The sequence below is a fragment of the Phoxinus phoxinus genome (assembly GCF_949152265.1).
Source record: "Phoxinus phoxinus genome assembly, chromosome: 16".
NCBI lineage: Eukaryota > Metazoa > Chordata > Actinopteri > Cypriniformes > Leuciscidae > Phoxinus > Phoxinus phoxinus.
The window spans coordinates 11822430-11849866 of record NC_136891.1 but is presented as its reverse complement, the minus strand read 5'-3'; the positions used below and the strand labels follow the sequence as shown (position 1 = coordinate 11849866).

Below are 27437 nucleotides of genomic sequence, written 5' to 3'. Positions count from 1 at the left end.
ATAGTGAGACCGAGGAGAACTGAGTGACTGAACCTGGATTCTTCCAAGGGTTTTCCTTCATTCTGTCACTGATGGAGTTTGGGGGTTCCTGCCGCTGTCGCCTCTGGCTTCATTAATTGGGGAGACTTAATATTCAGGAATATTATTGATCTAAATGTACTCACACAGCTGTATGAGAACTGAACTGGACGAGACATCAATGTTTTCTGAAGAACTGCCCTAATTTAATAATTGATAATCTTTACACAGAACTGAGTCAACACGGAACTGACTTCAGCTGAACAATGACATTATTTTCCCTTAGAGCTGCTGTACGGCCGAATTGAACTCTGTTTGCATCATTGAATATTTTTCCTGTTTATCACTGTAAAGCTTATTTTTAAACAATATTGTAATGTAATAAATTCTGTTGACTTTAGCAATCTTTTTTGCATTATATGCCAACAGTGACAGTTCAAATATGGGTAAAGCACTTGTGTTTTATCCCCTTAGTTTTTACACCTGTAGTCTCACGTAGCCAGACCTTCAGACTGACAGCAGAAGGTCTGGACTCCATCACAGCTTTCATTGGCCAAGGACCACACAGAGGCCGTCTGACTGACATGTAAAGCAACCAATCACAGTTCATTTTGCTCCACGTCAGCCGGCGGTCCGTGGGCGTGACTTCTTAGGCTGAGATTAGCATACCTGTAACTCAAGAAGTATTAAATATCTTTATATGATTTTAGATTCTAGCTACTAAGACATGTTTCTTTTGGAAACTTCATTTTTAAGGCCCTATGGTTCAATCCCAGAGATATTGGGATCCAGTGGCGTAGCATCTATTTATGCAGGGTATGCATGTGCCAATGCATATATCCAATCCATAATCTCGGCTGGATTGTGGCCCGCATCCGTAAAGCTACGCATGGTTCGAATTACGTGGGAGCTGAGAGCTACCATGAAAGCAGTAAAATCATACACTTGTGGGGGTCTCTAAAACACTGTTATTTTAAATTACAAATAAAGCACTTTTTCCTTCAATATATCGAGGCATTTTTATGTTAATAAACAGCCTAAAAGAAACATGTTTTCCAAAAGAACGCATTTGGGATACTGCTATAGACCGTAGGACGTAAACAATAACAAACGTGTTGGAATGCCAAAAGAATGAAGTGCAGTGTTAAGCAATTTATTTATCACACACACCGCGCCTGCTCATAGGCTACTTTTTTTTCTTTTTTTAAAGAGACCCCCACAAAGATGAAATCATAATTCGAACCCTGAAGCTACGACATCATTCACTTCATTACTCTAGTCTATGGCTTCAATGAAGCACATGCGCACACATACAGATAGTCACTCGGTAGCACTACTGAAACACTACATAACATTTCTCAGCACTGAGAAAGAAGCATTACTGTTTTAAGTAAGTCAACACACAGCTTCACTATTAATAAAGAGACTCTACATAGACAAAGGTAATTCACACACACACACACACACACACACACACACACACACACACACACACACACACACACACACAATCTCTCTCTAATTCATTCAAACAAATGTATCCTTACCAAACTATTTTAACACTGTCTGATTTAAAGAGGGCAGAATGCTAGATCTAATGACAGGTAGACAAAATAACTGACAAATTAACCATAATTTTGATCATTTCAGTCTCCCTTTTCACGTTGGGAGTTTCTTTTGTTTTCCACTCAAGTTTGCGCTTTGCAACGCTCATTCCCAGGTGAAAAAAAAGTGCACTGAAATACATTTTATTTAAGTGCACTTAGTACACTTCCATAATACACTTCCATAATGTACTTAAAGTGCTCTATTTTCGACCTACTTATTTTGCACTTAATATACTAAAAGCTTATCTTAAGTACTGCTTAATATAAACTTAAGATAATCTTAGTGTACTAAATTGTGCTTTTTTGGGACACATTGATGTTGAACTAAAGTGTATTTTTAATATACTATTTCATTTTTTTTTTTAAATGTATTTCGTTAACACTTTAAGTACAATTGAAACCATCTTTAAATACAATAATAAACTATTTAAATAATAATAATATATAATTATATAAAAATTATACTTATAATGTATTCCTAGATTTAAAAAAAAAAATGGACTAAAATACATTTTAAGTGCACTTAGTACACTTCTATAATACACTTCCGTAATGTACTTAAAGTGCTCTATTTTCGACCCACTTATTTTGCACTTAATATACTAAAAGCTTATCTTAAGTACTGCTAAATATAAACTTAAGATCATCTTATTGTACTAAATTGTGCTTTTTTGGGACACATTGAAGATGACCTAAAGTGTATTTTTAATATACTATTTCATATTTTGAAAAAATTTATTTCGTTACCACTTTAAGTATAATTGAAACCATCTTTAAATACAATAATAAACTATTTAAATTATAATAATAATAATATATAATTATATAAAAATTATACTTATAATGTATTCCTAGATTTAAAAAAAAAAATGGACTAAAATACATTTTAAGTGCACTTAGTACACTTCTATAATACACTTCCGTAATGTACTTAAAGTGCTCTATTTTCGACCCACTTATTTTGCACTTAATATACTAAAAGCTTATCTTAAGTACTGCTTAATATAAACTTAAGATCATCTTAGTGTACTAAATTGTGCTTTTTTGGGACACATTGAAGATGACCTAAAGTGTATTTTTAATATACTATTTCATATTTTGAAAAAATTTATTTCGTTACCACTTTAAGTATAATTGAAACCATCTTTAAATACAATAATAAACTATTTAAATTATAATAATAATAATATGTAATTATATAAAAATTATACTTATAATGTATTCCTAGATTTTAAAAAAAATGGACTAAAATACATTTTATGTTCACTTAGTAAACTTCTATAATACACTTCCGTAATGTACTTAAAGTGCTCTATTTTCGACCCACTTATTTTGCACTTAATATACTAAAAGCTTATCTTAAGTACTGCTTAATATAAACTTAAGATGATCTTAGTGTACTAAATTGTGCTTTTTTGGGACACATTGAAGATGAACTTAAATATGCTTTTAACATACTATTTCAGCTTTAATTTTATCTTTAGATTAAATCTTTAATACATTTTTAACACCTATAGTTTAAAAGGACAGGAGGAATGGATATATGTACAAACAAAAAGCATCTCTTTCTTAAAAAACACTCTTTTTTTTTTAAACATTATTCAAGTCCAAACAGACTGTTGGGAAACAAAATAACACAAGTGGCAAGTTTAAACTAAAAGCATTAAAGGGTTAGTTTACCCGAAAATCAAAATGATCTCAGTTTTTACTTGTGTTGTTCTAACCCTGTATGACTTCCATTTATAATTGCATAACAAAATACTATATTTATGTTGTAATCTGAGCGCTGGATAAGTCTTCCATTGACTTCCAAGGGGCTTAAACTTGCTCGATCAGAAAACGTATAGACATTGTTTAAAATAGCCCAAGTGCACTAAAAAAAACAAAAGTAATTTGTATATTTATTTTTTTTGTGCTAAAAACAACTGTAAAAATAATATATTATAAATACACTAATTAAAAGTATATTTTTACTTAAATAGTACTTAAGTGTAATTAATACAATATACTAAAAACCTTATTTTTAAAATGTATTTTTAGTGCATAAAAATAAAATATACTTTTGAAAAAATAGAGAGAATAGTTTTTTTTAGTGTATTTCCTACAAGTACATTTTAACACATTTAAAATAGTTTATTGTTAGTGTACTTTGATAGCTATCTAAAAGTACACTAACAATGAACTATTTTTTATGTGTTAAAAATGTACTTGTAAAAAATACAATAAAAAAACTCTTCTGTCTATTTATTCAAAAGTATATTTTATTTTTATGCACTAAAAATACATTTAAAATATCAATGGTATTTAGTATACTTTATTAATTACACTTAAGTACTACTTAAGTAAAAATATACTTTTAATTAGTGTATTTATAATATATTATTTTTACAGTTGATTTTAGCACAAAAAATATGAACGTACTACAATTGTACTTTCTTTTACTTAAATATATTTTTAGTGCACTAAAGTATACTTTTTTCACCTGGGTTGGTTTATTACATTTATTAGGTAACTTGCTCAATAGACAATTACTGACTATTACTAATACTACTCTGGATCTGGATGGCCAGTTACTTTACAGATATTATGTGTTTATCAGGGTACTAGGATAAAAACAATGCGATGTAACTGTCATTGATGGAAAGCAATGTGTTTGGTATGACATTTTCCTGATACGCTGCAGTGATACACATCTCTTTGCATATAGGATCCAATTTACCTGAATAGAGGAGTACCGTAGTGATTAGGAATAAGACAAAAGCGCGGTTTGGAAGATGGATTCGTGATGTTCCTGCCTCTTTATATACATTTTGAATTAAAAAGTTACAGTACACAATACTAAAAGGAACCATTAATAAAACATAGACACTGATGAATAGAATGAACATCATACCTGCATGCAAATCCTTTCCAGCTCACATACCAGTTCATAATTTATTGATATGCCCCACCGCTCCCCCCAACAAATCAACAAACACTTGGATCCCAACAGTTTGTTAAATCATGACATATTTTTATCTGGGATCAGTATTTGTGTCATAGCCCAGGAAATGTGAAAGAATACATTCTGCTTCGTACCTGTATATGAGGACCTCATCATCTGAGCAGTTGTATTGTAGCTGGTACATTTTCACTTTGGGAGCGGTCTTGCTGACGGACCACTTGATCAAGGCAGACACAGCAGTCACCTCAGACACGGACACTGCTTTCTCTGCCGGGCTCTTGGTAGAGTCTTTACTAGTCCTTGAGCTGCCTGTAATGTCTGACAGACGGGACTTGGGTTGTGATGCCTGGCTTGTGCCATTGCTTATGTGGGGTAGCTGAATAATTGACAGCTCCACTGAAGCGGTTGATTCACCAGCCAGGTTGGCTGCAATGCAGGTGAAGGTCCCATAGTCCTTTGAAGTGGTTATTAGGATCTGCAGGGTCCCATTGCGGTACACCACAGTGCGGGAAGAGTTGCCCAGTAATCGATCATCAGGGGTCACCCAATGGATAGTTGGGGTGGGATCTCCTATAGCTTCGCACCGTAGACTGGCGGTCTGCCCCTCCAGAACAAGCATCCTGTGGGTGTGTTGAGTAATCAGTGGCTGCTCACACAAAAACTCATCCTCCCGAACACTCCAGAAGTAGCGGCCCTTCAAGATGGGAGGCGAGGCACAAGTCTCCAGGTCATCATCTCGCTCCAGACGTCGGAACCAAAGCAATTCGCAGTTGCAGTGAAGCGGGTTCCCTCCTATGCTGAGTGACAGCTGAGGGGTGAACGGTGTGGTCATACTTTCTGAATCCTGTGCTCTGGCAAAGATGGGATCTGGCGGAAGCTTCTGGAGCCGGTTAGAGGTGAGGTCCAAGCGGGCCAACCTCTCCAAATCCACAAAGGTCCCCTCGGGAATGTAGTCCAACAAGTTATGGTCCAGGCTCAGCTGGTGCAGGTTGATCATCTGCCGGACTGAATGCCAGGGCAGAGCCTGAAGGTTGTTGTAGGACAAGTCCAGATCCTCAAGTGATGCAGCAAGGTCTTCAAACGCACTCTCAGAGACGCGACCCAGTTGGTTGTTATTGAGGATGAGATGCTGCAGGCTGACCAGCCCTCGCAGGTCATCAGGGCCCAACTCCACTAAACGGTTGTTATCAATATGAAGAGAACGGAGGGTTTCCAGGTCTCCAAAGGAAAAGGGCTGAATGTAGCTGATTGTGTTGCGGGAGAGAGTAAGGTCCACCAAGTCTGTCATGTTGGCAAAGTCCTGCTGTGTGATTCGAAGGATGTAGTTTCCCCCTAATCGGAGCTCCACGGTGCTGCGGTCTATATCAGGTGGCACAAAGAGCAGGCCTTTAGCCGGGCACAGGGTCCCGAGCGACTCAGACAGGTTCTGGCACACACAGTACTTGGGGCACGCTCGGGCCATCATCACAGCCATACCCAGGACCAGCATCTGATAGAGCGTGTGGTCCATGGTAGATTCACATGAAGGGACCTGGAGGACAACAACACACAAGGAACAATCAGTATCATGAAAAAGAGGATAATTTATTATTTCATTCAGTGTCTTTGAATCCGGTTACTGTGACAGATGTTAAGAAGCAACAGAGGACTTGTGCATATGCAGTAACTTTCTAGAATCCCTCAGTGAATACTGATCAGCTGTACAGATGGTAACCACACTTATGCAGATTAAGTACTTATGCATAATCCCGATTTTATATATACTTATATATAACCCCGATGTTTTATCAGGATCATGATCCGAGTCATTGAATATTAAGTCTACATTTGAACATCTACATTCTTTTCCTTTTAATGGTGGTTGGAAAACCCGCTTGAAGGTGCATACCGCCACCTACTTCAAAACACCTGTGTGAGAGCTGACGTAAAATAAAGGATCGGACTTAGGATAGCCGATACCGATCAATTAAAAAATGCTTAATTGGATATGATACCAATCCCGGGACATCCCTAATAATGTGTGTTACAAGTGTGCAGGATGCCATGAAACAGTCCAGAGCTGTGTGAGATGGTAAGGCCTGTGTCTGGGACAGCAACTTTACAAGTTTTTTGTCATGAAATCCAATTTAAATGAGGAGAGCCACATTTGCATCCAAATGATAATTAATCTACACAGAACCAAAGGCCAAAGTGCATCATCTTAAATACACTGAAAAGTTTGCGCCAAAAGTTTGTCACTTGGTGTAGAACATGCAGATGCCTTTGTTTGAACAATGAACTTCACTTTCTGTATTGTATGTTGCTTCAAAAAAGCCTATATAGTGCATTTTCAGTGTTTTCTGCTGAGTTGCACACAATGCTCTGCAAAAATAGGCTCAAAGGCAGAGTTCTACTTTTGGTGCCACAGCGGGGGGCTGCTCACGCATGCAGTGTGAATGCAGAAACCTGTGGTCGTGGCAGACACAGGATGTGTGAAGTGTCTGAACAAATATTTGCATCTAAAGAAACTGATTTCTCCCTCAGGGTAACATCAACTACAAGGTATATTTGTTGCTAAAACAAACAAACAAACAAACAAACAAACAAAAAATACTGGTATGGAGTGCCTGGGCAAGAGATTGGCTCTGTCCCAAATGGCACTCTAAGCCCTTGCAGTCTCTCGGAGTCCACACTTTTGTGACATAATGCAGCTTTGACTGTTGGATAGAAGTCTGCTGTGGAGTTCACCCCAGTGCGGGCTCATCAGAAGTGTGTATAGTGGCCACAATGATTGAGCTCATGTCAGACGATAGCCTTGTGGCCAGCGCTCCAACATATGGTTTGAGGTCTTTTGCCTGTACTGTTCCCCTCTCTCCCAACGCCATTGCTTTCTATAAACGCATAAAATGGCAAAAATATAGCTTTAAAAGGCACCCTTCTGAAACCTAAAAAAACAAATATGACACCATACGGTCTCGTCCACGTAAGTCCACAAACCCGCATGAAATTTGCCATTTGGAATAAGGCCATTGTACCTTCCTCTACAGTCTTAAAGTAAACAAATACAATATTGTGTTACATAAAGGAGAATGTAATTTTCCACTTATCACTCCATCAGAGGGACATGACCCGACACACCCACACTGCAGAATAAATCAGGGTGGAGTAAAGCCAGGGCCTCACATGGTTCTGACAGGTAAAGTACTTTAGTCAGTCAGACAGCTGATGAGTGAAGCATCAGAAAGTCATCTTAACTCTTCAATTTTGTGTGTTTAGAGTATGTTACATTTAACAACCATTTAAATAAGCTTCCAATTGCAGAATAAGGTAATATGTTACAAAAAGTCAAACTGTTTGAATTTTTTTATTTTATTTTTTGCAACAAAAATAAACAGGCGTAATAATGAAAGACGGTATGGTAAGAAAACCTGGGGCTTTCCCTAAAAAAATAGACTGCAAACAAGGTCAATTAAAGGGTTAGTTCAATAAAAAAAAATTATTCTGTCATCAATTACTCACCCTCATGTCGTACCAAAGCCGTAAGACTTTTGTTCATCTTCAGAAAATAAATGAAGATATTTTTAAAGAAATCTGAGAGACTTGTGTCCCTCCATTACCCTCTGGGGTAGGCAAACGCGCCGGCGCGTTTTGCTGGATTTTCTTCTCATAGTAGCACAATAGACTTAAATTACTCCGTCATTTATGGTCATACAGAAAAAAGAAATATAAAAAAATAATCTGTAAGATGTCTACTTTTGTATGTGCCCACTTACAAAAACATTGTGCTTTTGTATGTGCCCACTTACCAAAAAATTTTATGGCAAAAAAAGAGCAAGCAAGCAAGCGTTGTGTTGTTCCCTGCCCACATTATATCACGAGTGGGGACACACACATCAGCTTGTTTGGGAGTGGAGTATGCCAACAGTCAGTTCTCGAGGGGACTGACCGTGAGCATTGCGAGAAGCTGTCCGTGAGGACGCTGCGCTCCCGCCGGGCATTCTTCGAGGAGGACGGTTCGGTTCGCGTTCTCCGAGGCGCGGGTCCCGCTTGTTGCCGAGGCGCAGCGGCGACTCTCAACGTGGGGTTCGCAAACGGATCTGACAGCGGGGGTTGAGACGGGCGACGCCCTATCTCAGCTTTCACCTGCCAGATCCAGTGCCTTATCTCAGGAAGAAGCACGCTCTGTGGTTTCTCCTCCCCGCGATGAGGCACTCATGCTGCGATTTTCCAGTTCCGAGTAATTGGTATCATTAGTGTTTTGTTAAGAAAAAGAGAACAAAACAATTCAAAATATAATGAATAAGGCAGATGTTTATGAGTTTTCAATAATAAATTAATAAGTCAGCTCATAACTCTGCTGAATAAAGAGGAGCTTATAAAAGGAGGTTTTATCTAGTGCTGTTGCTAAGTTAAATATTTACTGGCCAGCCGAACATTATGAGAGTGAGAATATAAGGAAAACTCAATATCTTAGCCTCCTCGTCTGGGAATGCCATTTTTTCCCTATCTCCACACTGAGGTGCCGAGATCGTGGAATAAACCGGTTTCTATTTAGGAGTGTCAGCAGCCATATCACCCTGTAGCCCACAACTGGTTGCCCACTGAAGCTAAGCAGGGCTGGGCCTGGTTAGTACCTGGATGGGAGACCTCCTGAGAAAACCAGGTTGCTGCTGGAAGAAGTGTTAGTGAGGACCCCGTGGTCTGTGTGGGTCCTAATGTCCCGGTATAGTGACGGGGACACTATACTGCCAAAGAGCACCGTCCTTCGGATGAGACGTTAAACCAAGGTCCTGACTCTCTGTGGTCACTAAAAAATCCCAGGATGTCCTTCGAAAAAAGAGTAGGGGTGTAACCTGGCCAAATTTGCCCCTTGGCCTCTGTCCATCATGGCCTCCTAATCATCCCCATATACTGATTGGCTTCTCCGAGGGAAATCCGTTTTCGCATAATCAAGGTCACGCGGCTATGGCTACGTGCCTCGGTCATGTGGAAGAACCTTGGTTCCTCGCCCAGGCCCAGTGTTGGGTGCTTCTTGTCGACGCATAATGCTATCGACGGATATGCTTCCCTCACAAGTGGGGGTGATCATGAGTGGTCACTCGGCGAAGGGTCTTTGGCAGGACCATCTTCCTTTTTGCACATAATTGGCTAGAAGTGATGGCAGTATTCCGAGAATCTCAATACTTCCTGTCAGACTCGAGAGGTTACCATGTGCCTGTCCTTCCGGACAACACAATGATGGTCTCGTATATCAGAGCAGATATCCTGTTGAGGCAGGGGCTGAGGCCCGGGGAATGGAGACTTCACCCCGAAGTGGTGGAGCTTCTTTGGGAGAACTTCGGTGAAAACTCAAGTCTACCTTTCGCATCGTTTTCTACAATGCATTGCCCTATGTGGTTCTCCCTGATGCATCCAGGTCCGCTTGGACTGGATGCGATGTACTAGGTGTGGTTGAGGCTAAACCTGTACGCATTTCCCGATATCTTTGCTCCCGGGAGTTCTGAAGAGGGTTTGCCGGGTAGGGGCTCGTCTATTATTATTAGCCCCATTCTGGCCAGCCCGAGTGTGTTTCTCAGACCTACTGTCCCTTCTAGATGGCTCTCCCTTGGAGATTCCGATCAGGAGGGACTTAGCGTCCCAATCAGGGATACAATATTTCACCCTCTTCCAGAGTTATGGATACTGTGGGCTCGGCCTCTGAAGGGGCCCAGCTCATTGATTCAGGTCTCTCAGACCATACTCCAGTCTAGAGCTCCCTCCACGAGAATACTGAATATGCATTGAAATAGAAACTGTTCTCTGCCTTGTGTGGAGAACGCCTTCTGAATCTTGTTATCTGCCCTGATGGTATACTTGATTTCTGACAGAACGGGCACTTGTCATTATGGTGTAGTGGGTATGGGGTTCCCACAGCGTAAACGCAGCGGGAGTTCCCTTGATAGGGAACGTCTCTGGTTACCTATGTAACCTTAGTTCTACCAAACGCTGCGTTCACCTGGCATACTTCCTGCATGCCCTGATCGACTTGCTTCAGGCTTATCAGAAGCTGACACGCTCTGTGTTCAGGGGTGCTTTATAGCTTCCTGGTCTATGACGTCACCCGCCTACGACGTCTCGCTCTTTCATTGGACTGATTATACACGTGCTTCATGACGCAATAACCAGGGGTGTTCCCACAGCATAAACACAGCATTTCATTCCCTCTCAGGGAACTAAGTTTACATATATGTAACCAGAGACATTAGCTTATTCAGAAAATTACTAAATATAAAAATTTTATGATCCCTCTTTTTTTGTAAAAATTATTAGCATTTTCGCAGGTTCTGCAAGGATTATCCCTTTAAGCACAGAGTAAGTTGCTTTAGATGAAAGTGTCTACCAAATAAATAAATGATTTCAGTAGGCCAAAAGAGCTCCAGTTGCATCTATACTTCATAAGTTTAGTGTGGGTCACATTAAGTCCACAGTGCGGGTAATTGAGATGTCTCACTTAATTTGGAGCGCTCGCATATCACCCTACTTCACAAAAGAGAGACTTTAAAATGAGCATTTCTGGATTTGCATTTCCATAGACATCAGTGTGTATTTTACAAACTCAAAATTCATTGTTTTGCTAGTACATGTGTGATTTTAAATGTCTGAAACCTAAAATAAACATTATGTGATTGAAGTTGTGATATATGACAAGCGCTGAGCACGTCCGCCTCTGGCTCAGCGCCAGCCAACGCGCGAAAGCACGTTTGAATTTAGCAGTTAATCACGTGATGCACTGACCGTTCTAATCACACCTGTGTGATCGTATGCCCCAGGGACCAAGACTGATCACACCGGTGTGATCGTACGTGCGAAAGGGTTAATGTACTAAAACAGTGATATTATACGATCAAATGCAGTATACAGGTTATTGATAATGCAGACTACATCCAGGCGAGCAGATGAGCCCAGAATATGAACACAACACGCTCTATGGTCTATAAGTGTTTTCTTTATAATGGTTTTATATGGAAAAGCGCTTAATGAGAAGCTGTGCATTGCATTTATATTCAGGGTTCATCACTCGCCTGTATCTATTATACATCATCAAAAAGGTGTATACTAAATTTTTCTTTTAATATCACTGTCTATATTAGTACTTAGTACAAACCTGGTGAAAAGGACAGGCGGGCAGCGGAGGAAAGCCTTGTTTTGCCATGCAGGTGTGGGTTCCTTTATGGGTGTGACGTCACGAGAAAACTATTAATTGATTAGTCTGTACTGTCCGCTGATGTTACTGCATTTTAGCTCACATTAACAACTGTTAACACTACTCACAACATACTCAACCCTAGCTGACTTAGCAAGAATCACCAAGACTTATCTTGCAAATACAAAAGTGGAATAAAACTACAATCGAACAAGAATTGTCCCTAATTCATTGGTCATTGCCAGATGGGTATGTCCTCATTAAAACTTCATGCACACTGTTGGGATAGAGCGGGTAAGTGCTGTGTAAGTGTAACTGACTGTACAGGGCTGTTGGCAAGAGCGTAAACGAGTCTTCAGACGAGATCAACCGTAAAGAGCGTTGCTGAGATGCTGCTGTCTTTAATTATTTACATGATCAGCCCTCAGGGTCTGCCTGGGGACGAGGCCAACAGCCCCGTTCAACACATTAGCCTTTGGAGTGCTTTAATACTTTAAAAAAGTACTGTATTGTCTCCTATGCCCACAAGAGGACGCAAGCGAGCGCAATAAGTAAATATAAACCAAATCAAGCATTGCATCTTTTATTGAAATTAAATGATATTCACTTTTAAACAAATTTCCTTAATGTGCATGCAAGGACAATTAGGTTACAATAGTGCATAAAACTGTTCAAACCTGTTCAACACAGTGTAATGAACTACATGAACACACAATAGCACTCACTACATCTACATATTGTTGGTCAAAAACACCAGACGCTCTTGATCTGAGTGAGTGCTGAGCGTTTTCTGTTGACAGTGTTTCAGCTGATGAAAATACGCTCAACTCTGACCGATGTGCAGGTTTGGTCAAGTGTGGTGTATCCACGCCTCTGGATACACCAAAAATTCAAATGTGCAGTTTTTTTTCATTCAAAGACTATTCAAAATTAGATTTTTTTTATTTGACAGCCCTAGACTGCTTTCACGTCTGCCTCCAGGAATATGTTGCCATGTTCATCTAAAATTTCCTGTAACTACCACCCCAATTTTTGAGAAAAAAGGTCTGTGAAATCCTGATGGGACTGAAATCCTGATACATCTGTTAGCTGTAACACCTGACCTTCAGTAACTGTTTGCCAGGCAACAATCAGCAGATTCAGGTGTATAGGGAGAAAACATGTGACACTTCTCTCTCTCTCTCACTACCTTCTTCACTTTCAGTGAAATAACCCTTTCATGAGGCCACACACAGAAACCTTGACTAACATGATAAGTGGGATTATATGCTCCAAGAGTGTAGGATAAGCCCCTTTAAACTCAATCTCTTCAGAGCAACGTCTCCACCAGCAGAAAATCCCACACAGCACCTTTAATGTTCGGGAAAAAGAAAGTCCCGGCCCACTTCAGTGAGCAGCTTTATAGCCCAGCAGGATCTCACAGGGCTTGTGGAAACACAATATTCATTATGTAATGTGATTAGTGTCAGTGACAGTAAGAGCACAATTACTGAATCCACAGTACAAAGTATAAGTGTCACTGACTGATCATAATTCTAATAATGATTCAGAGACTGCATGTCACACTCAACACACACTGAAAAAAAATTATAACCTCCCCAACTCAAAATTTTCTAGTGTCCGGTCACATCTACATTTTCCAATTGGCCCAAGTGAAATTCTGCAAATTTATAAAATTAAATTAGCAGAATTTCACTTGGGCCAATTGAACAACTTTAATGTGACCAGTCACTAGAAAATTTTGAGTTGGGGAGGTCAGATTTTTTTACAGTGCAAGAACAAAACCTGCAGATCTCTCATACAGAGGAACAAGGGTGTCAGTAGCATTATTAAATTGTTAGAATATGATTTTATTTTTGGCCCCTTGGACCAATCAGAGCAGACAGAGCTTTTCTGGAAAGGCGGGATTTAAAGAGACAATAAAATAAAACAGAGCGTTTCTGACTGAGGGTGAAAGGAGTATTGTGTCATGTAAATGTATTCTAGCAGACCCCAAAATTGGAATTGTAAACTTGAAAAAGAGGCATAATGTGGTCACTTTAAAGGAGATAAATTACTAAAACTGAATGTTTCAGACAGTGTCACAATGAAAATAGAAAACAATAAATTGTGTATTTGTGCATTAATGACTGTGTTTGTGCATAAATTAACTTAATTGACATAAGTGACCTTTAAAAGAAAGGGTAAAACAACATAAAAAGGCATGTTATGAGAAAAGGATCACGAGCAGGGAAAGAAAACAGAGCAGCTGAGCTTGAGTTTGTGCTTCCACCTCCAGAACGCTGAACAGGCGTAGGCAGAGCAAACAAAGCGTCGCTGAAGAGTGTTAATGAACTATCAATAGACTGACGAACATGTGCTCCATTATCATGAGCAGAGCCGTTGCTAAGAGGAGAAAATACTCTCAGTGGCCTCGCTTTTACTCTAATATTAGATCATTTCTGTGTGCTGAACTACACCATCATGTTCTCCCCCCGCTCCTCTTAAAGGGAATAAACCCTCAACACTAGATTACTCATTAAACCCTCAACACTAGATTACTCATCAAACCCTCAACACTAGATTACTTATCAAACCCTCAACACTAGATTACTTATCAAACCCTCAACACTAGATTACTCATCAAACCCTCAACACTAGATTACTCATCAAACCCTCAACACTAGATTACTCATCAAACCCTCAACACTAGATTACTTATCAAACCCTCAACACTAGATTACTCATCAAACCCTCAACACTAGATTACTCATCAAACCCTCAACACTAGATTACTCATCAAACCCTCAACACTAGATTACTCATCAAACCCTCAACACTATATTACTTATCAAACCCTCAACACTAGGTTACTCATCAAACCCTCAACACTAGATTACTCATCAAACCCTCAACACTAGATTACTTATCAAACCCTCAACACTAGATTACTTATCAAACCCTCAACTCTAGATTACTCATCAAACCCTCAACACTAGATTACTCATCAAACCCTCAACACTAGATTACTCATCAAACCCTCAACACTAGATTACTCATCAAACCCTCAACACTAGATTACTCATCAAACCCTCAACACTAGATTACTTATCAAACCCTCAACACTAGATTACTCATCAAATCCTCAACACTAGATTACTCATCAAACCCTCAACACTAGATTACTCATCAAACCCTCAACACTAGATTACTTATCAAACCCTCAACACTAGATTACTTATCAAACCCTCAACACTAGATTACTTATCAAACCCTCAACTCTAGATTACTCATCAAACCCTCAACACTAGATTACTTATCAAACCCTCAACACTAGATTACTTATCAAACCCTCAACACTAGATTACTCATCAAACCCTCAACACTAGATTACTTATCAAACCCTCAACACTAGGTTACTCATCAAACCCTCCACACTAGATTACTCATCAAACCCTCAACACTAGATTACTCATCAAACCCTCCACACTAGATTACTCATCAAACCCTCAACTCTAGATTACTCATCAAACCCTCAACACTAGATTACTTATCAAACCCTCAACACTAGATTACTTATCAAACCCTCAACACTAAATTACTTATCAAACCCTCAACACTAGATTACTTATCAAACCCTCAACACTAGATTACTTATCAAACCCTCAACACTAGATTACTTATCAAACCCTCAACACTAGATTACTCATCAAACCCTCAACACTAGATTACTCATCAAACCCTCAACACTAGATTACTCATCAAACCCTCAACACTAGATTACTCATCAAACCCTCAACACTAGATTACTTATCAAACCCTCAACACTAAATTACTTATCAAACCCTCAACACTAGATTACTTATCAAACCCTCAACACTAGATTACTTATCAAACCCTCAACACTAGATTACTTATCAAACCCTCAACACTAGATTACTCATCAAACCCTCAACACTAGATTACTTATCAAACCCTCAACACTAGATTACTCATCAAACCCTCAACACTAGATTACTCATCAAACCCTCAACACTAGATTACTCATCAAACCCTCAACACTAGATTACTCATCAAATCCTCAACACTAGATAACTTATCAAATTACTTATCAAACCCTCAACACTAGATTACTTATCAAACCCTCAATACTAGATTACTTATCAAACCCTCAACACTAGATTACTTATCAAACCCTCAACACTAGATTACTTATCAAACCCACAAGATTACTTATCAAACCCTCAACACTAGATTACTTATCAAACCCTCAACACTAGATTACTTATCAAACCCTCAACACTAGATTACTTATCAAACCCACAAGATTACTTATCAAACCCTCAACACTAGATTACTTATCAAACCCTCAACACTAGATTACTTATCAAACCCACAAGATTACTTATCAAACCCTCAACACTAGATTACTTATCAAACCCTCAACACTAGATTACTTATCAAACCCTCAACACTAGAATACGTATCAAACCCTCAACACTAGATTACTTATCAAACCCTCCACACTAGATTACTTATCAAACCCTCAACACTAGATTACTTATCAAACCCTCAACACTAGATTACTTATCAAACCCTCAACACTAGAATACGTATCAAACCCACAACACTAGATTACTTATCAAACCCTCCACACTAAATTAGTTATCAAATAAGAGTTTGATGTACAATATGAGACCTGGAGACCTCTGTCCGTTAGCGTTCCCATTCATCTCAGGGAAAAGGGAATAGAGGCTAAAATATGTACTATGTATATTGCTTGTAGTATATTGTTGAGTTTTGAAAGCGTTTCCTCCAGAACGGCAGGACCCTGATCGGCCTAATCCCTAGAGTACGTGATAAATCTGCATTGTAAATGAGTTATCAGTGCATTAATATTTCACATCCACACAGATGCTTTCATAGCGGATGCCTTTTTGGACACAGAGGTCAGAAAATAAACTAATCCACTTCAATCTCTCTTGTTCTGGACGTCACACTAAAAGCTCATCTTCTGAAAGCAGAATCAATTGGCAATTTCTCTGGGAAGGAAGCGACAGCACTTTAATACTGAACGGATCAGTTCTGCATCCCGCTGATGAAATTTTCCAGAGGATCAGAGTGAGAGAAGCCAAAGATGGCTGGTCTAGTACTCGCCATAAATTATCTTCTAAGAGGAGTGAGGAGCCGCTCCGCTCATCCCACTAGATTGGACTGAAGCGATCCGTAAGGATGCCGGATTGAGGTTGAGCTGTGGTCACTGCGGGATCAGCTCTGCAATCATAATCTATTATCACTTACAGTCACACTGAGAGATTAAAACAACGAGGTACTCGAATGCCCCCGACAGGGCAGATAATCCCGCTGGGAAACACTTCCCAAACAAAGCTGCCGCTCTAAAAATAACACTGATCCTGACAGGAGTCCTGCGGTAAGCAGTTTCCCTCCAGAACAAGCCACAGATAAACTGTCTGCTGCTATTGCTTTTTCATGTAAAGTCTAACACTAGAGGAGTCCCAACTATTTAGTGGGATGAATCCTGTCTCCAGCTCAAATAACACCCATGATGTAATGTATAGAAGAATAACACAAACACAAGCTGCACACGTATGTGTGTCTAAAGCACATACTCCTATTGACTGCCATCATCACTGTACAATGTTTGACACGCCCAGCTATAAATCATGCAGGAGGTGTTTATCAGCTCTGCACAGAAGTTAATGTGCAGCGGGATCTGGGCTGAACACCAGAGATCTGATTCCATGATTCTGACGATGAAGGTTCAAAAGCAATCAGAATAAAAGTGCACTGTTTTATATGATTTATTAGCCATTTGGCCGTTATTTCTCCAGGAGAGTTGAGAGAGCTGGCCTGAAGCAGAACTGCTGTGTGCCGCAGATATTCACAGCTGAATGACTGTGTGATATATAGCAGAAGTTATGTAAGGTTTCAGGATCAGTGGCTGCTAAGAGGGAATGACTCACATATTCTACTTATTTTAACACTGTAGATAGGGGTCTAACAATACCCTCATGTCACATTTAGATACATATCACGATACTGAACTCACAATACAATATTATTATACTCCGAGACATATGAAAAAGGTTAACAAAAAATGTAGTTGATTAAAATGCTAAATTTGGCATTACATTGTGGGTGTAAATGAATAGGCTTGGACTTGGTGCTGGAAAACCAATGCACAGGACAATAGTGACACCAGAATAAAAATAGTCATGATTCTGAAGCTGAAAATACAGAATTATTTTAGACGAACATGCTTTCACTCTGACTAGATATATTTAAAATAATGTAGGCCACTTTTTACTGGTAACATCAGACATTTGGCATTATCAGGACCCACACATATTCCCCCATTGCATTATTATATATTATATTCAACATTATATAGTTTAATGTAGTACTACTGACACTAAAACTGTGTGAACTTTAATTTTTTCCTCACAGTAATTTTTATTTTGGGTGAACTATCCACAATACTTATTGTCACTATCCACGATTCCACGATACATATTGTTGCATTTTTGTATTGTGATATATATTGTGACACGCTATATTATTACACCCCTAACTGTACTTTATCAGTGAGAGTCAGCAGAGACGTCAGGAATGATGCTGTTACCTGTATGGAGCCGCTGCTCAGACATAGAGTCAGTCCGTCTCAGGATCCTCCCGTCTCCAACCGAAGATGATGATGACACACCTGAGGAGAGGAGAGCATCAGGTGAGCGTTCTCTCATGATCATGTGTGAGTGGGACCAACACACTCACTGACACAATCACATGACTACAGCTTTGTGTCTATGTGTGGGCATCGTGTGCAAAATCATTACATTATTACCAGACATACACAGCACATAAAGCTCAGAGGGCAGGATGAAATGCATTCATTTTAATTGGCTATTTGAAAAGGGGGAGTGGCCATTCAAAATGTCCCGCCTCTGCCTTAGCTTCCTGTTTCAGTGGAAATTACGTCAACGCATTAAACAAAGCTGCACGTTCCAATGCACTTCAGTGGGCCTTTAAAGAAATTACTTTTAATACAATTCATTTATTTAATTATAAGAAGAATATTTAATACTTCTACAACCTGGGACAAAATGTAATGATTAGAGAAACTCAAGCCTGCTGATGTTATTCAGACTGATGCTGGTAATTTCATCCAACCTCAGGACTGCCCGACTGGTCCTCGCAAAATCAGCCTGTGCTGCAGGACTGGGGATGTGTGTTTGCGGCAATGGGTTCTGGGAAGCAGCAGCGTTGGGTTAGATGGGACTGAATGTGAATGTGGAGTAATGAAAGATAAAGATGACTGGCAATAATGATGAGGGAAGGAGATGAGCAGTGAGTGTCTCTGGCCTGAGGCTGGACAGAGTCTGTAAATCCCTGCACTTTCTGATGAAACCAAACTTGTCCTGAGCTCAGTCTTCACAAACACCACATTAAACCTCACATCCATCCGTGGACGCAGAGTTCACAATTCTGGTATTCGGCACATTTTTACTACTTTTAAGTCCCCACCAATATCAAGTATTGATATGTAAAAGTATGTTAAAGTGTACTTTTTGACCTGTTGAGGACAGAGTTTCTGCAGGTCTGAAGAGAACCAGCTCCACTTTCCTCTCATTTCCAATCGGTCAATGTAAACGAGGGGTGTAAGCCTGTACAGACCAAGTGGCAACCTGCCTGTCTCTCTCTTGAAACCAACACTGAAGTGACTTAAACTGCAGTTCATCCACTGGCCACTAGAGACAAGCTCCAAAAGAGAGTCAATCCCATTGACCCCCATGAAATGCTCAACTTTACAGCAGAAAGAAATGTGTTTACAGCCTGGTATAAAAAGTGGTTTTGATCTATAGCTAATTAATGCCCTTCATGACAACTGTGAGGGGGTGCATTTTTTTATAACTCATCCGTTTAAATTATATTAAGCCTTAAAGTTCTGCATAATTAAGGGCGTGGCCACTTGAGTGACAGATGGATTGCCGCTGATGTCACGACTAGCCGTTTGTCTGCTGTCTGTTAGCGTCACGTCACCTCAGCCAATCCGCCTCGCTACACATTGTCGTTTATCCGGGAGTGACGTGCTGCCAAGATGGCGACGGCCGGCTCCGCCCACTTTGTGTTTCAAAAACGCTCTTCAGAAACACTATGGGTGATGTCACGGACACTACGCCCATATTTATTAACAGTCTCTGGTACAGATCTGCTGTTTCCTAGCTGATGTACTGGTTCTGGATCAGCATAAACCAGAGAGAGAGAGAGAGAGAGAAGTGTTGAAGCTTCAGCTCAGTCCAGCTGTGGCTCGTCGAGGGTTCAGCGCCCAACAGCGATATCATTCAGTTTGTGTGTGTTATAAGGGGGATTTGTTGTGATTAATGCCGAGCACACAGGGGTTAATTGTTCTAGCATCAATTTGATTTCAGGGATTTCCATGTGCAAACAGGGTTTAGCAGCAGGTGGGACAATACAAGCTTCTTATGCCGTTTCTGTCCTCGGAGACATGGACTGCTGATCATGTTTAATGCATGTTTACTGGGGTCGATGCCTTCAGCTCCAGAGAAAGCTTCAGTCACCACACACACCTGAACAATAGCTCTGTATATCCTTACACGCCACTCATCCACTCTTACAGAAGAGGAGAGAGAAACCGAGAGAACTGGGTGAAAGGAGACACTGGCTAAACCTTTCAGGGAATATATTACTGAGCGTTCATCAGGAACCGGAAACTAAGCAGTCTGTGGCCCTTTCAGATGTTCCTACCATCATCATGATCCCAGAGAACAATGTGACGGTGTTGCAGAACTGATTTTAATAAAATACATTTCACAATCCCTGCATATGAATTGAGACGCAAACAAAGATGCAGAATTGAGACTGAAGGAAGTTGAATTCAAACTGACAGAAAAAACATCAAACGGTGTCATGTTTCAGCATTAAAGACTCAGATCATACACACGCCATATGGAGGATTTCTAGAAACACTGGTTATTAAAATAATGTTGTTTTTCAAATAACACTGAATTAATTGAATTATGTAATTATATTTATTAAATTACTTTCATTTTAAGGATCACGGTGGAAGAACAATTAATTTCTAATATACTCAATATATTATATAGTCAATAGGTTCACATATTGTAAATATTTGTAAGTGATGTAAATATTTATTTGTGGTGGAAAATCAGTTGATAAAACTGTAGTTGTATCAGGGAATAAATAAGTATAATAATTCATCTAAAGTAAAGATGTGATTATTTATTAGTGTGTTGGACTAATGAAATCCATCTCTTGTGTGGCTTGAATTTCCTTGAATTCCTGTTTCTGTCATTTCAATTCACATTCAGTTCAATAAACATGCCAAATCAAACAAGACGCTACACAATCATTTGCTGAGCTTTCAGATCAAAAACGTGAAGTGAAAGAGCAGCCGTCTGTTTCTTCTCCCGCTTTCAGTCTGATTTACTGGTCAGTGGTGAAAAGTACTGCAGGAAATGTTATTACTGTATTTCTTTCTGGTTACTTTGTAGTTTGAGTATCAACAATATTAGCAGCCTTTACTCTCTACTTGACTACATTTCTAAATAAGTAGTAGGCCTATATGTCTTTATTCCAGTACATTTGTGCTGCGGTTACTCGTTACAGTTTTGCAAGGCCCCTGTCTTGTTCTGCAGCAGATTATTCCAGCTAGAACAGAAGTGATGTCTCCATCTACAGGGCACTGAAGGTACTGGATCTCGGCTGCTTTTCTTCCTGACGTCTATTTTCAAATAAACAACTCCTGTTTCGCTTAATTTCCTGTTCCATTTCTCGCGTGTGTTTTTGTGAGGAAACGTGTCTGGGGACTGGATAGAGTCGTAAGGTGACAGTTGTGGTCAGCTTGTGTAGTGTGTGACCCTCTTGTGTAGTTAGTGACCCTCATTTACGCAGTGTCACGGCGTGTGAACACCACAACAACTTTCAGACTCAGATTACAAACAGCGAGTCCTGTAGTCTGAACAGTTTAAAGTCATGTAGTCTGAACAGTTTAAAGTCCTGTAGTCTGAACAGTTTAAAGTCCTGTAGTCTGAACAGTTTAAAGTCCTGTAGTCTGAACAGTTTAAAGTCCTGTAGTCTGTACAGTTTAAAGTCCTGTAGTCTTAACAGCACAGTGATCTGAAGACTTTTAAAGTCCTGTAGTCTGACTAGTTTAAAGTCCTGTAGTCTGTACAGTTTAAAGTCCTGTAGTCTGAACAGTTTAAAGTCCTGTAGTCTGAACAGTTTAAAGTCCTGTAGTCTGTACAGTTTAAAGTCCTGTAGTCTTAACAGCACAGTGATCTGAAGACTTTTAAAGTCCTGTAGTCTGACTAGTTTAAAGTCATGTAGTGTGAACAGTTTAAAGTCCTGTAGTCTGAACAGCACAGCGATCTGCAGACGTTTAAAGTCCTGTAGTCTGAACAGTTTAAAGTCCTGTAGTCTGAACAGTTTAAAGTCCTGTAGTCTGAACAGTTTAAAGTCATGTAGTGTGAACAGTTTAAAGTCCTGTAGTCTGAACAGCACAGCGATCTGCAGACGTTTAAAGTCCTGTAGTCTGAACAGTTTAAATTCCTGTAGTCTGAACAGTTTAAAGTCCTGTAGTCTGAACAGTTTAAAGTCATGTAGTCTGAACAGTTTAAAGTCCTGTAGTCTGAACAGTTTAAAGTCCTGTAGTCTGAACAGTTTAAAGTCCTGTAGTCTGAACAGTTTAAAGTCAGGAAGTCTGAACAGTTTAAAGTCCTGTAGTCTGAACAGTTTAAAGTCAGGAAGTCTGAACAGCACAACAATCTGAAATCATTTAAAGTCCTGTAGTCTGTACAGTTTAAAGTCCTGTAGTCTTAACAGCACAGTGATCTGAAGACTTGTAAAGTCCTGTAGTCTGACTAGTTTAAAGTCCTGTAGTCTGAACAGTTTAAAGTCCTGTGGCCAGTTTAAATCAGTGGCGGGCTGTGCATTTCACACCTAGGCCTTCAGTGGTGTCTTTGTGGTGTGGAATTAATAACTTTTAATAGTGTAGCAGCGCACTGACTCTCTATAATTGTTGTGACATTGCTTTTTTATTTTGCACCGGCAGTTATAGGGTTAATGCGGGGAGTTCGGAATAGGCCGGGTAGAGAGACACGAGCGAGTGAGTTTGGCTTGTGCGTTAGTGTACAGTGGTTTTTGCTTTCCGATTATAAGTTCAGAAACGGAGCCTCCCTTGTCTTGTCCTCCAAGGGTTACAATAGTCCCATGTCAGACGTTACAATAGTATGAATGTTTGCAAAACAAAATGAAGTTTCGATCATAAATTTACAAGAAAAATTAAAAAGAAAATCATATTCACCACGAAAAAAACGGGGGCAAAAAAAGCATTATACTCACCAAACCTAACCTGCTGATTATTTTTTACACAAAATCCATCCTAATTTCTTTCCTGAAAAAGACTTCAATTACTTGGTTGTACAGGTTATCTGTGCGTTTCAGTCCCAACAACCTTCTCTATTGCCATCGAGGCTAATGCTGAAAGTCGGACAGATGCAGTGAACACAGGGACAGTCACCGCAAAACATGACGATGCTGCCCCATGCTCTCACCCAGATGCCTGCTAAATGGCCCCGGTGCAGTCAAATCAAAATCTGATTGGCTGATGAAATCTGACTGATTATCTGATTGGTTAAAGCAACAGTTTCATTACCATTTTTTTTTTTTTGCTACAGGCGCCCACACTATTGATTCTGAAGGCCGAAGGCAGATCTCTTTGGCCATGGCAACACATGGTGGCTGAAATATGATTGTATAAAATCTCTAACATAAACATACACTACTGGAAGCAGCGCAACCAAGAGAAAAGCTATGGCATTTAGAGAATGGACTATTGGGAATAATTTAATACTCATTCATGGAAAAAATATATCTTTGGGTCGACACCACCTAGTGGACAAAAGACAGACAAAAACTACACAAACAGGCCTATAGCTTTTGTAAAATGTGTGTGATGATGACCATAAATATCATACAGAATAAATATAATATCATAAATCAATACCTACAGAATACAATTATACATAATACTTTCCAACTCCTAGAACGGTTTGTCCAATCTTCACCAAATCTCACACAGATCATCAGATCAGACCATTCCAGAAAACGGTTTTAAAATGTTTTCTTATCTCAAACTCATGTCCCCGATGCTGTGATGGCCGTCCTCCTCTCTAAACTGCTCATCTCAGCTCTGTTGTGCTCGTCCCAGTAACTGCATTTATAAACGTTGTAAGCCATCACTGCAGACACGTTATTTCTCATACATCTCAAAACCTCAACATCATGACCTCAACCTGACATCTGTTCAGTCAGTGGTACTCACGCTCTTAAGAGAAATGACCTCACATGAGACGAGCCTGAAAGTGGAAAATCTGTGGCGATTTGCCTCAGTACAAGCAGATTAGGACGCATTAAAGCAATGCTTCACTCAAAAACGAAAATCTGTCATTATTTACTCCTGTATCACATGTGATTACTTGTGGAAACCAAAATAAAACATGCATTATTATTCACTGATGACTTTAGACACAGGCTTCGGAATACCATGGTGTAACCTGGGTCTATTCCTCACACCAATCATCACATGACTTTAGAAGACTTGAGATGTAGAGCGTGAGTCATATAGACATCTGTTATTATGGGGCTGACAGTTGTACTTCAAACATATCTCCTTCTGTGTGAGTAAATTATGGTATTTGTGTGCATTTTTCTCCAGGGTGGTGAATATTAGATGAGTGACTGTGGGTGTAGGAGGACATAGCTCGATCCCAGAGATAACACTCATGACCTGATGGCTCTGTGACTTTAGATCTGAACAGCACACTTCAGATCCTGCAGTCATGATCGTTCCCAACACAGGACACAGATCCACATACACTGATGCTGAGGAGACACCAGAAGATGCTGAGACCCCCTGCTGGAGCGCTGACCTTCACTGACTGACCTTCACCTTCACTGACACCAGAAGATGCTGAGACCCCCTGCTGGAGCGCTGACCTTCACTGACTGACCTTCCCCTTCACTGACCTTCACCTTCACTGACAGACCTTCACCTTCACTGACTGACCTTCACCTTCACTGACTGACCTTCCCCTTCACTGACCTTCACCTTCACGGACCTTCACCTTCACTGACTGACCTTCACCTTCACTGACTGACCTTCACCTTCACCGACTGACCTTCACCTTCACTGACCTTCACCTTCACTGACTGACCTTCACCTTCACCGACTGACCTTCACTTTCACTCTTCATAAAGGTTTTTGAGCACCAGTAAAAACACTGGAGAAGAAATGCATAGAGGAAGTGATGTTTTTCCCACTCATCATCACATGCCAACAGACAGTTCTCCGTTCTCATCGTCAGATCCTCTGTCGTTCTGCTAATGAACGCAGTTGCCATGTGTCCAATAGAGATTCAGTGACAGAGGAAGATCCTCATCCTCATCACACAGACCCACACAGCATCTGCTGCAGAACACCCAGAAGATCTGCTCATCATGATCTGCTTCTTTATTCTGCTGTGAAGATGCTTTCAGCTGTCAGTCAGCATCTAATACTCTACAATCACAGGTCAGAAACACACTGTGCACCAGCACTGACACTAATGCTCAGCAAACACAGGTCAGAAACACACTGTGCACCAGCACTGACACTAATGTTCAGCAAACACAGGTCAGAAACACACACTGTGCACCAGCACTGACACTAATATTCAGCAAACACAGGTCAGAAACACACTGTGCACCAGCACTGACACTAATGTTCAGCAAACACAGGTCAGAAACACACACTGTGCACCAGCACTGACACTAATGTTCAGCAAACACAGGTCAGAAACACACACTGTGCACCAGCACTGACACTAATGCTCAGCAAACACAGGTCAGAAACACACACTGTGCACCAGCACTGACACTAATGCTCAGCAAACACAGGTCAGAAACACACACTGTGCACCAGCACTGACACTAATGCTCAGCAAACACAGGTCAGAAACACACACTGTGCACCAGCACTGACACTAATGCTCAGCAAACACAGGTCAGAAACACACACTGTGCACCAGCACTGACACTAATGCTCAGCAACACAGGTCAGAAACACACACTGTGCACCAGCACTGACACTAATGTTCAGCAAACACAGGTCAGAAACACACACTGTGCACCAGCACTGACACTAATGTTCAGCAAACACAGGTCAGAAACACACACTGTGCACCAGCACTGACACTAATGCTCAGCAAACACAGGTCAGAAACACACACTGTGCACCAGCACTGACACTAATGCTCAGCAAACACAGGTCAGAAACACACACTGTACACCAGCACTGACACTAATGTTGAGCAAGAGCATGTGACGTGAGCTACGTTAGTGCTAGAGTCATTAAACCAGACAGATAATTCAGTGGACACATATTTTTTTAAGATATTTTTTAAAGCTCTGTTCAAACCCTGGCTCTTAAAAACAGAAGCAGGCCAAACCCTCTCTCTGCTGAAACGCTCCAGTCCGAGGTGTTACGCATACGGTTTGATTCTCCACAGCTGATCACGGCCAGTCTTTCAGATCTCGTCTTCACATGGGCATGTGTGCTGGTCTCAAACACACTAAACACAGATGAAGGATGAGATCATTCTGACACAGAGTGTTCATGAAGAAACTCTTACACAAGATTCATGCACCACAAATACTATAGACCAAAAACACCTCCATTTATCATCCTTAAAGAAATATAATTCAGATCTTTCTATTATGTTTCTGGCTTATGAAGATTTTTGCATCAAAATGTTACATCCTCATTTTATTTTTATTAAGCAAACAAAGCAATACAGATAAAGTACATAAAGAAAACAACAGCAAAAAAACAAATATAGACAAATCTTCAGTTGATTGGAACTTCTTAATTATTGCCCTGATGGTGGAAATGGGGATTTTCAATGCTTTAGTTATTTTCTTACAGACACTTTCTGTTCTGGGAAGCTCAACAATCTTTAGCTGCACATCAGAACTATATTCTGCGGTAACGCTACAGTATTGCGTAGCTACGCTGCGGGAACTCCTTCCTTCTCCACTTTTGCTGAAATCTTATGGGCTAACACCAGCTTGGAACAGCTGGCCAATTGTCGCAAAGTATAAGGAATAATTGACAACAGGCCATTGAATTATTAGAAAAATAATGCACACCCGAGGTGGTAATGCGGTCACGACGCGAAGCGGAGTTCCGCCTATCAGATGCGAGCACTCCTAGCGGTGCGGCTATTGGCTGGCTGACTGTCTGTCTCTTCCGTGGCTGGTGTAGCTTGACCCCGTTTCTCTGGGCTTATCTTCACTACTCTCACGGTGGGATTTAATACAGTTCCAGCAGCGTTAGCTACGCAATTTAGAGTTCCCGCTCTCGAATGGAAACGTCTCCAGTTACAATCGTAACCTCGGCTCCCTGAGAGGTGTGAGCGAGACATTGCGTTAGCCGCCGTGTTTGCTGTTCGATCAGCTGTGCAGGCGTTCAGTCGTGATTCTGACGCAATTGTCGCGGCCATGCATTTTATACTGCCCACGAGCCTGTCAGTATTTGCATACTTAGTGATAATTGGCCAGCAGTTCCAAGCTGGTGTTAGCCTATAAGATTTCAACAAAAGTGGAGAAGGGAGGAGTTCCCGCAGCCTTG

At 40.3% G+C, this 27437-nt stretch overlaps 1 protein-coding gene across 1 annotated transcript in view; it reads right to left on the bottom strand.

Annotated features, from left to right (window-relative positions):
• lrfn2b (leucine rich repeat and fibronectin type III domain containing 2b) overlaps positions 1 to 27437 on the bottom strand; it is an 81572-nt gene that overhangs the window by 12158 nt on the left and 41977 nt on the right. The window contains exons 2-3 of the mRNA XM_079584289.1: positions 18354 to 18434; positions 4704 to 6100 (exon numbers count right to left, since the gene is read on the bottom strand). Of these exons, the coding sequence (XP_079440415.1) occupies positions 4704 to 6079 (1376 nt within the window). The 5' untranslated portion in view covers positions 6080 to 6100; positions 18354 to 18434. The remainder of the gene's footprint in view (positions 1 to 4703; positions 6101 to 18353; positions 18435 to 27437) is intronic.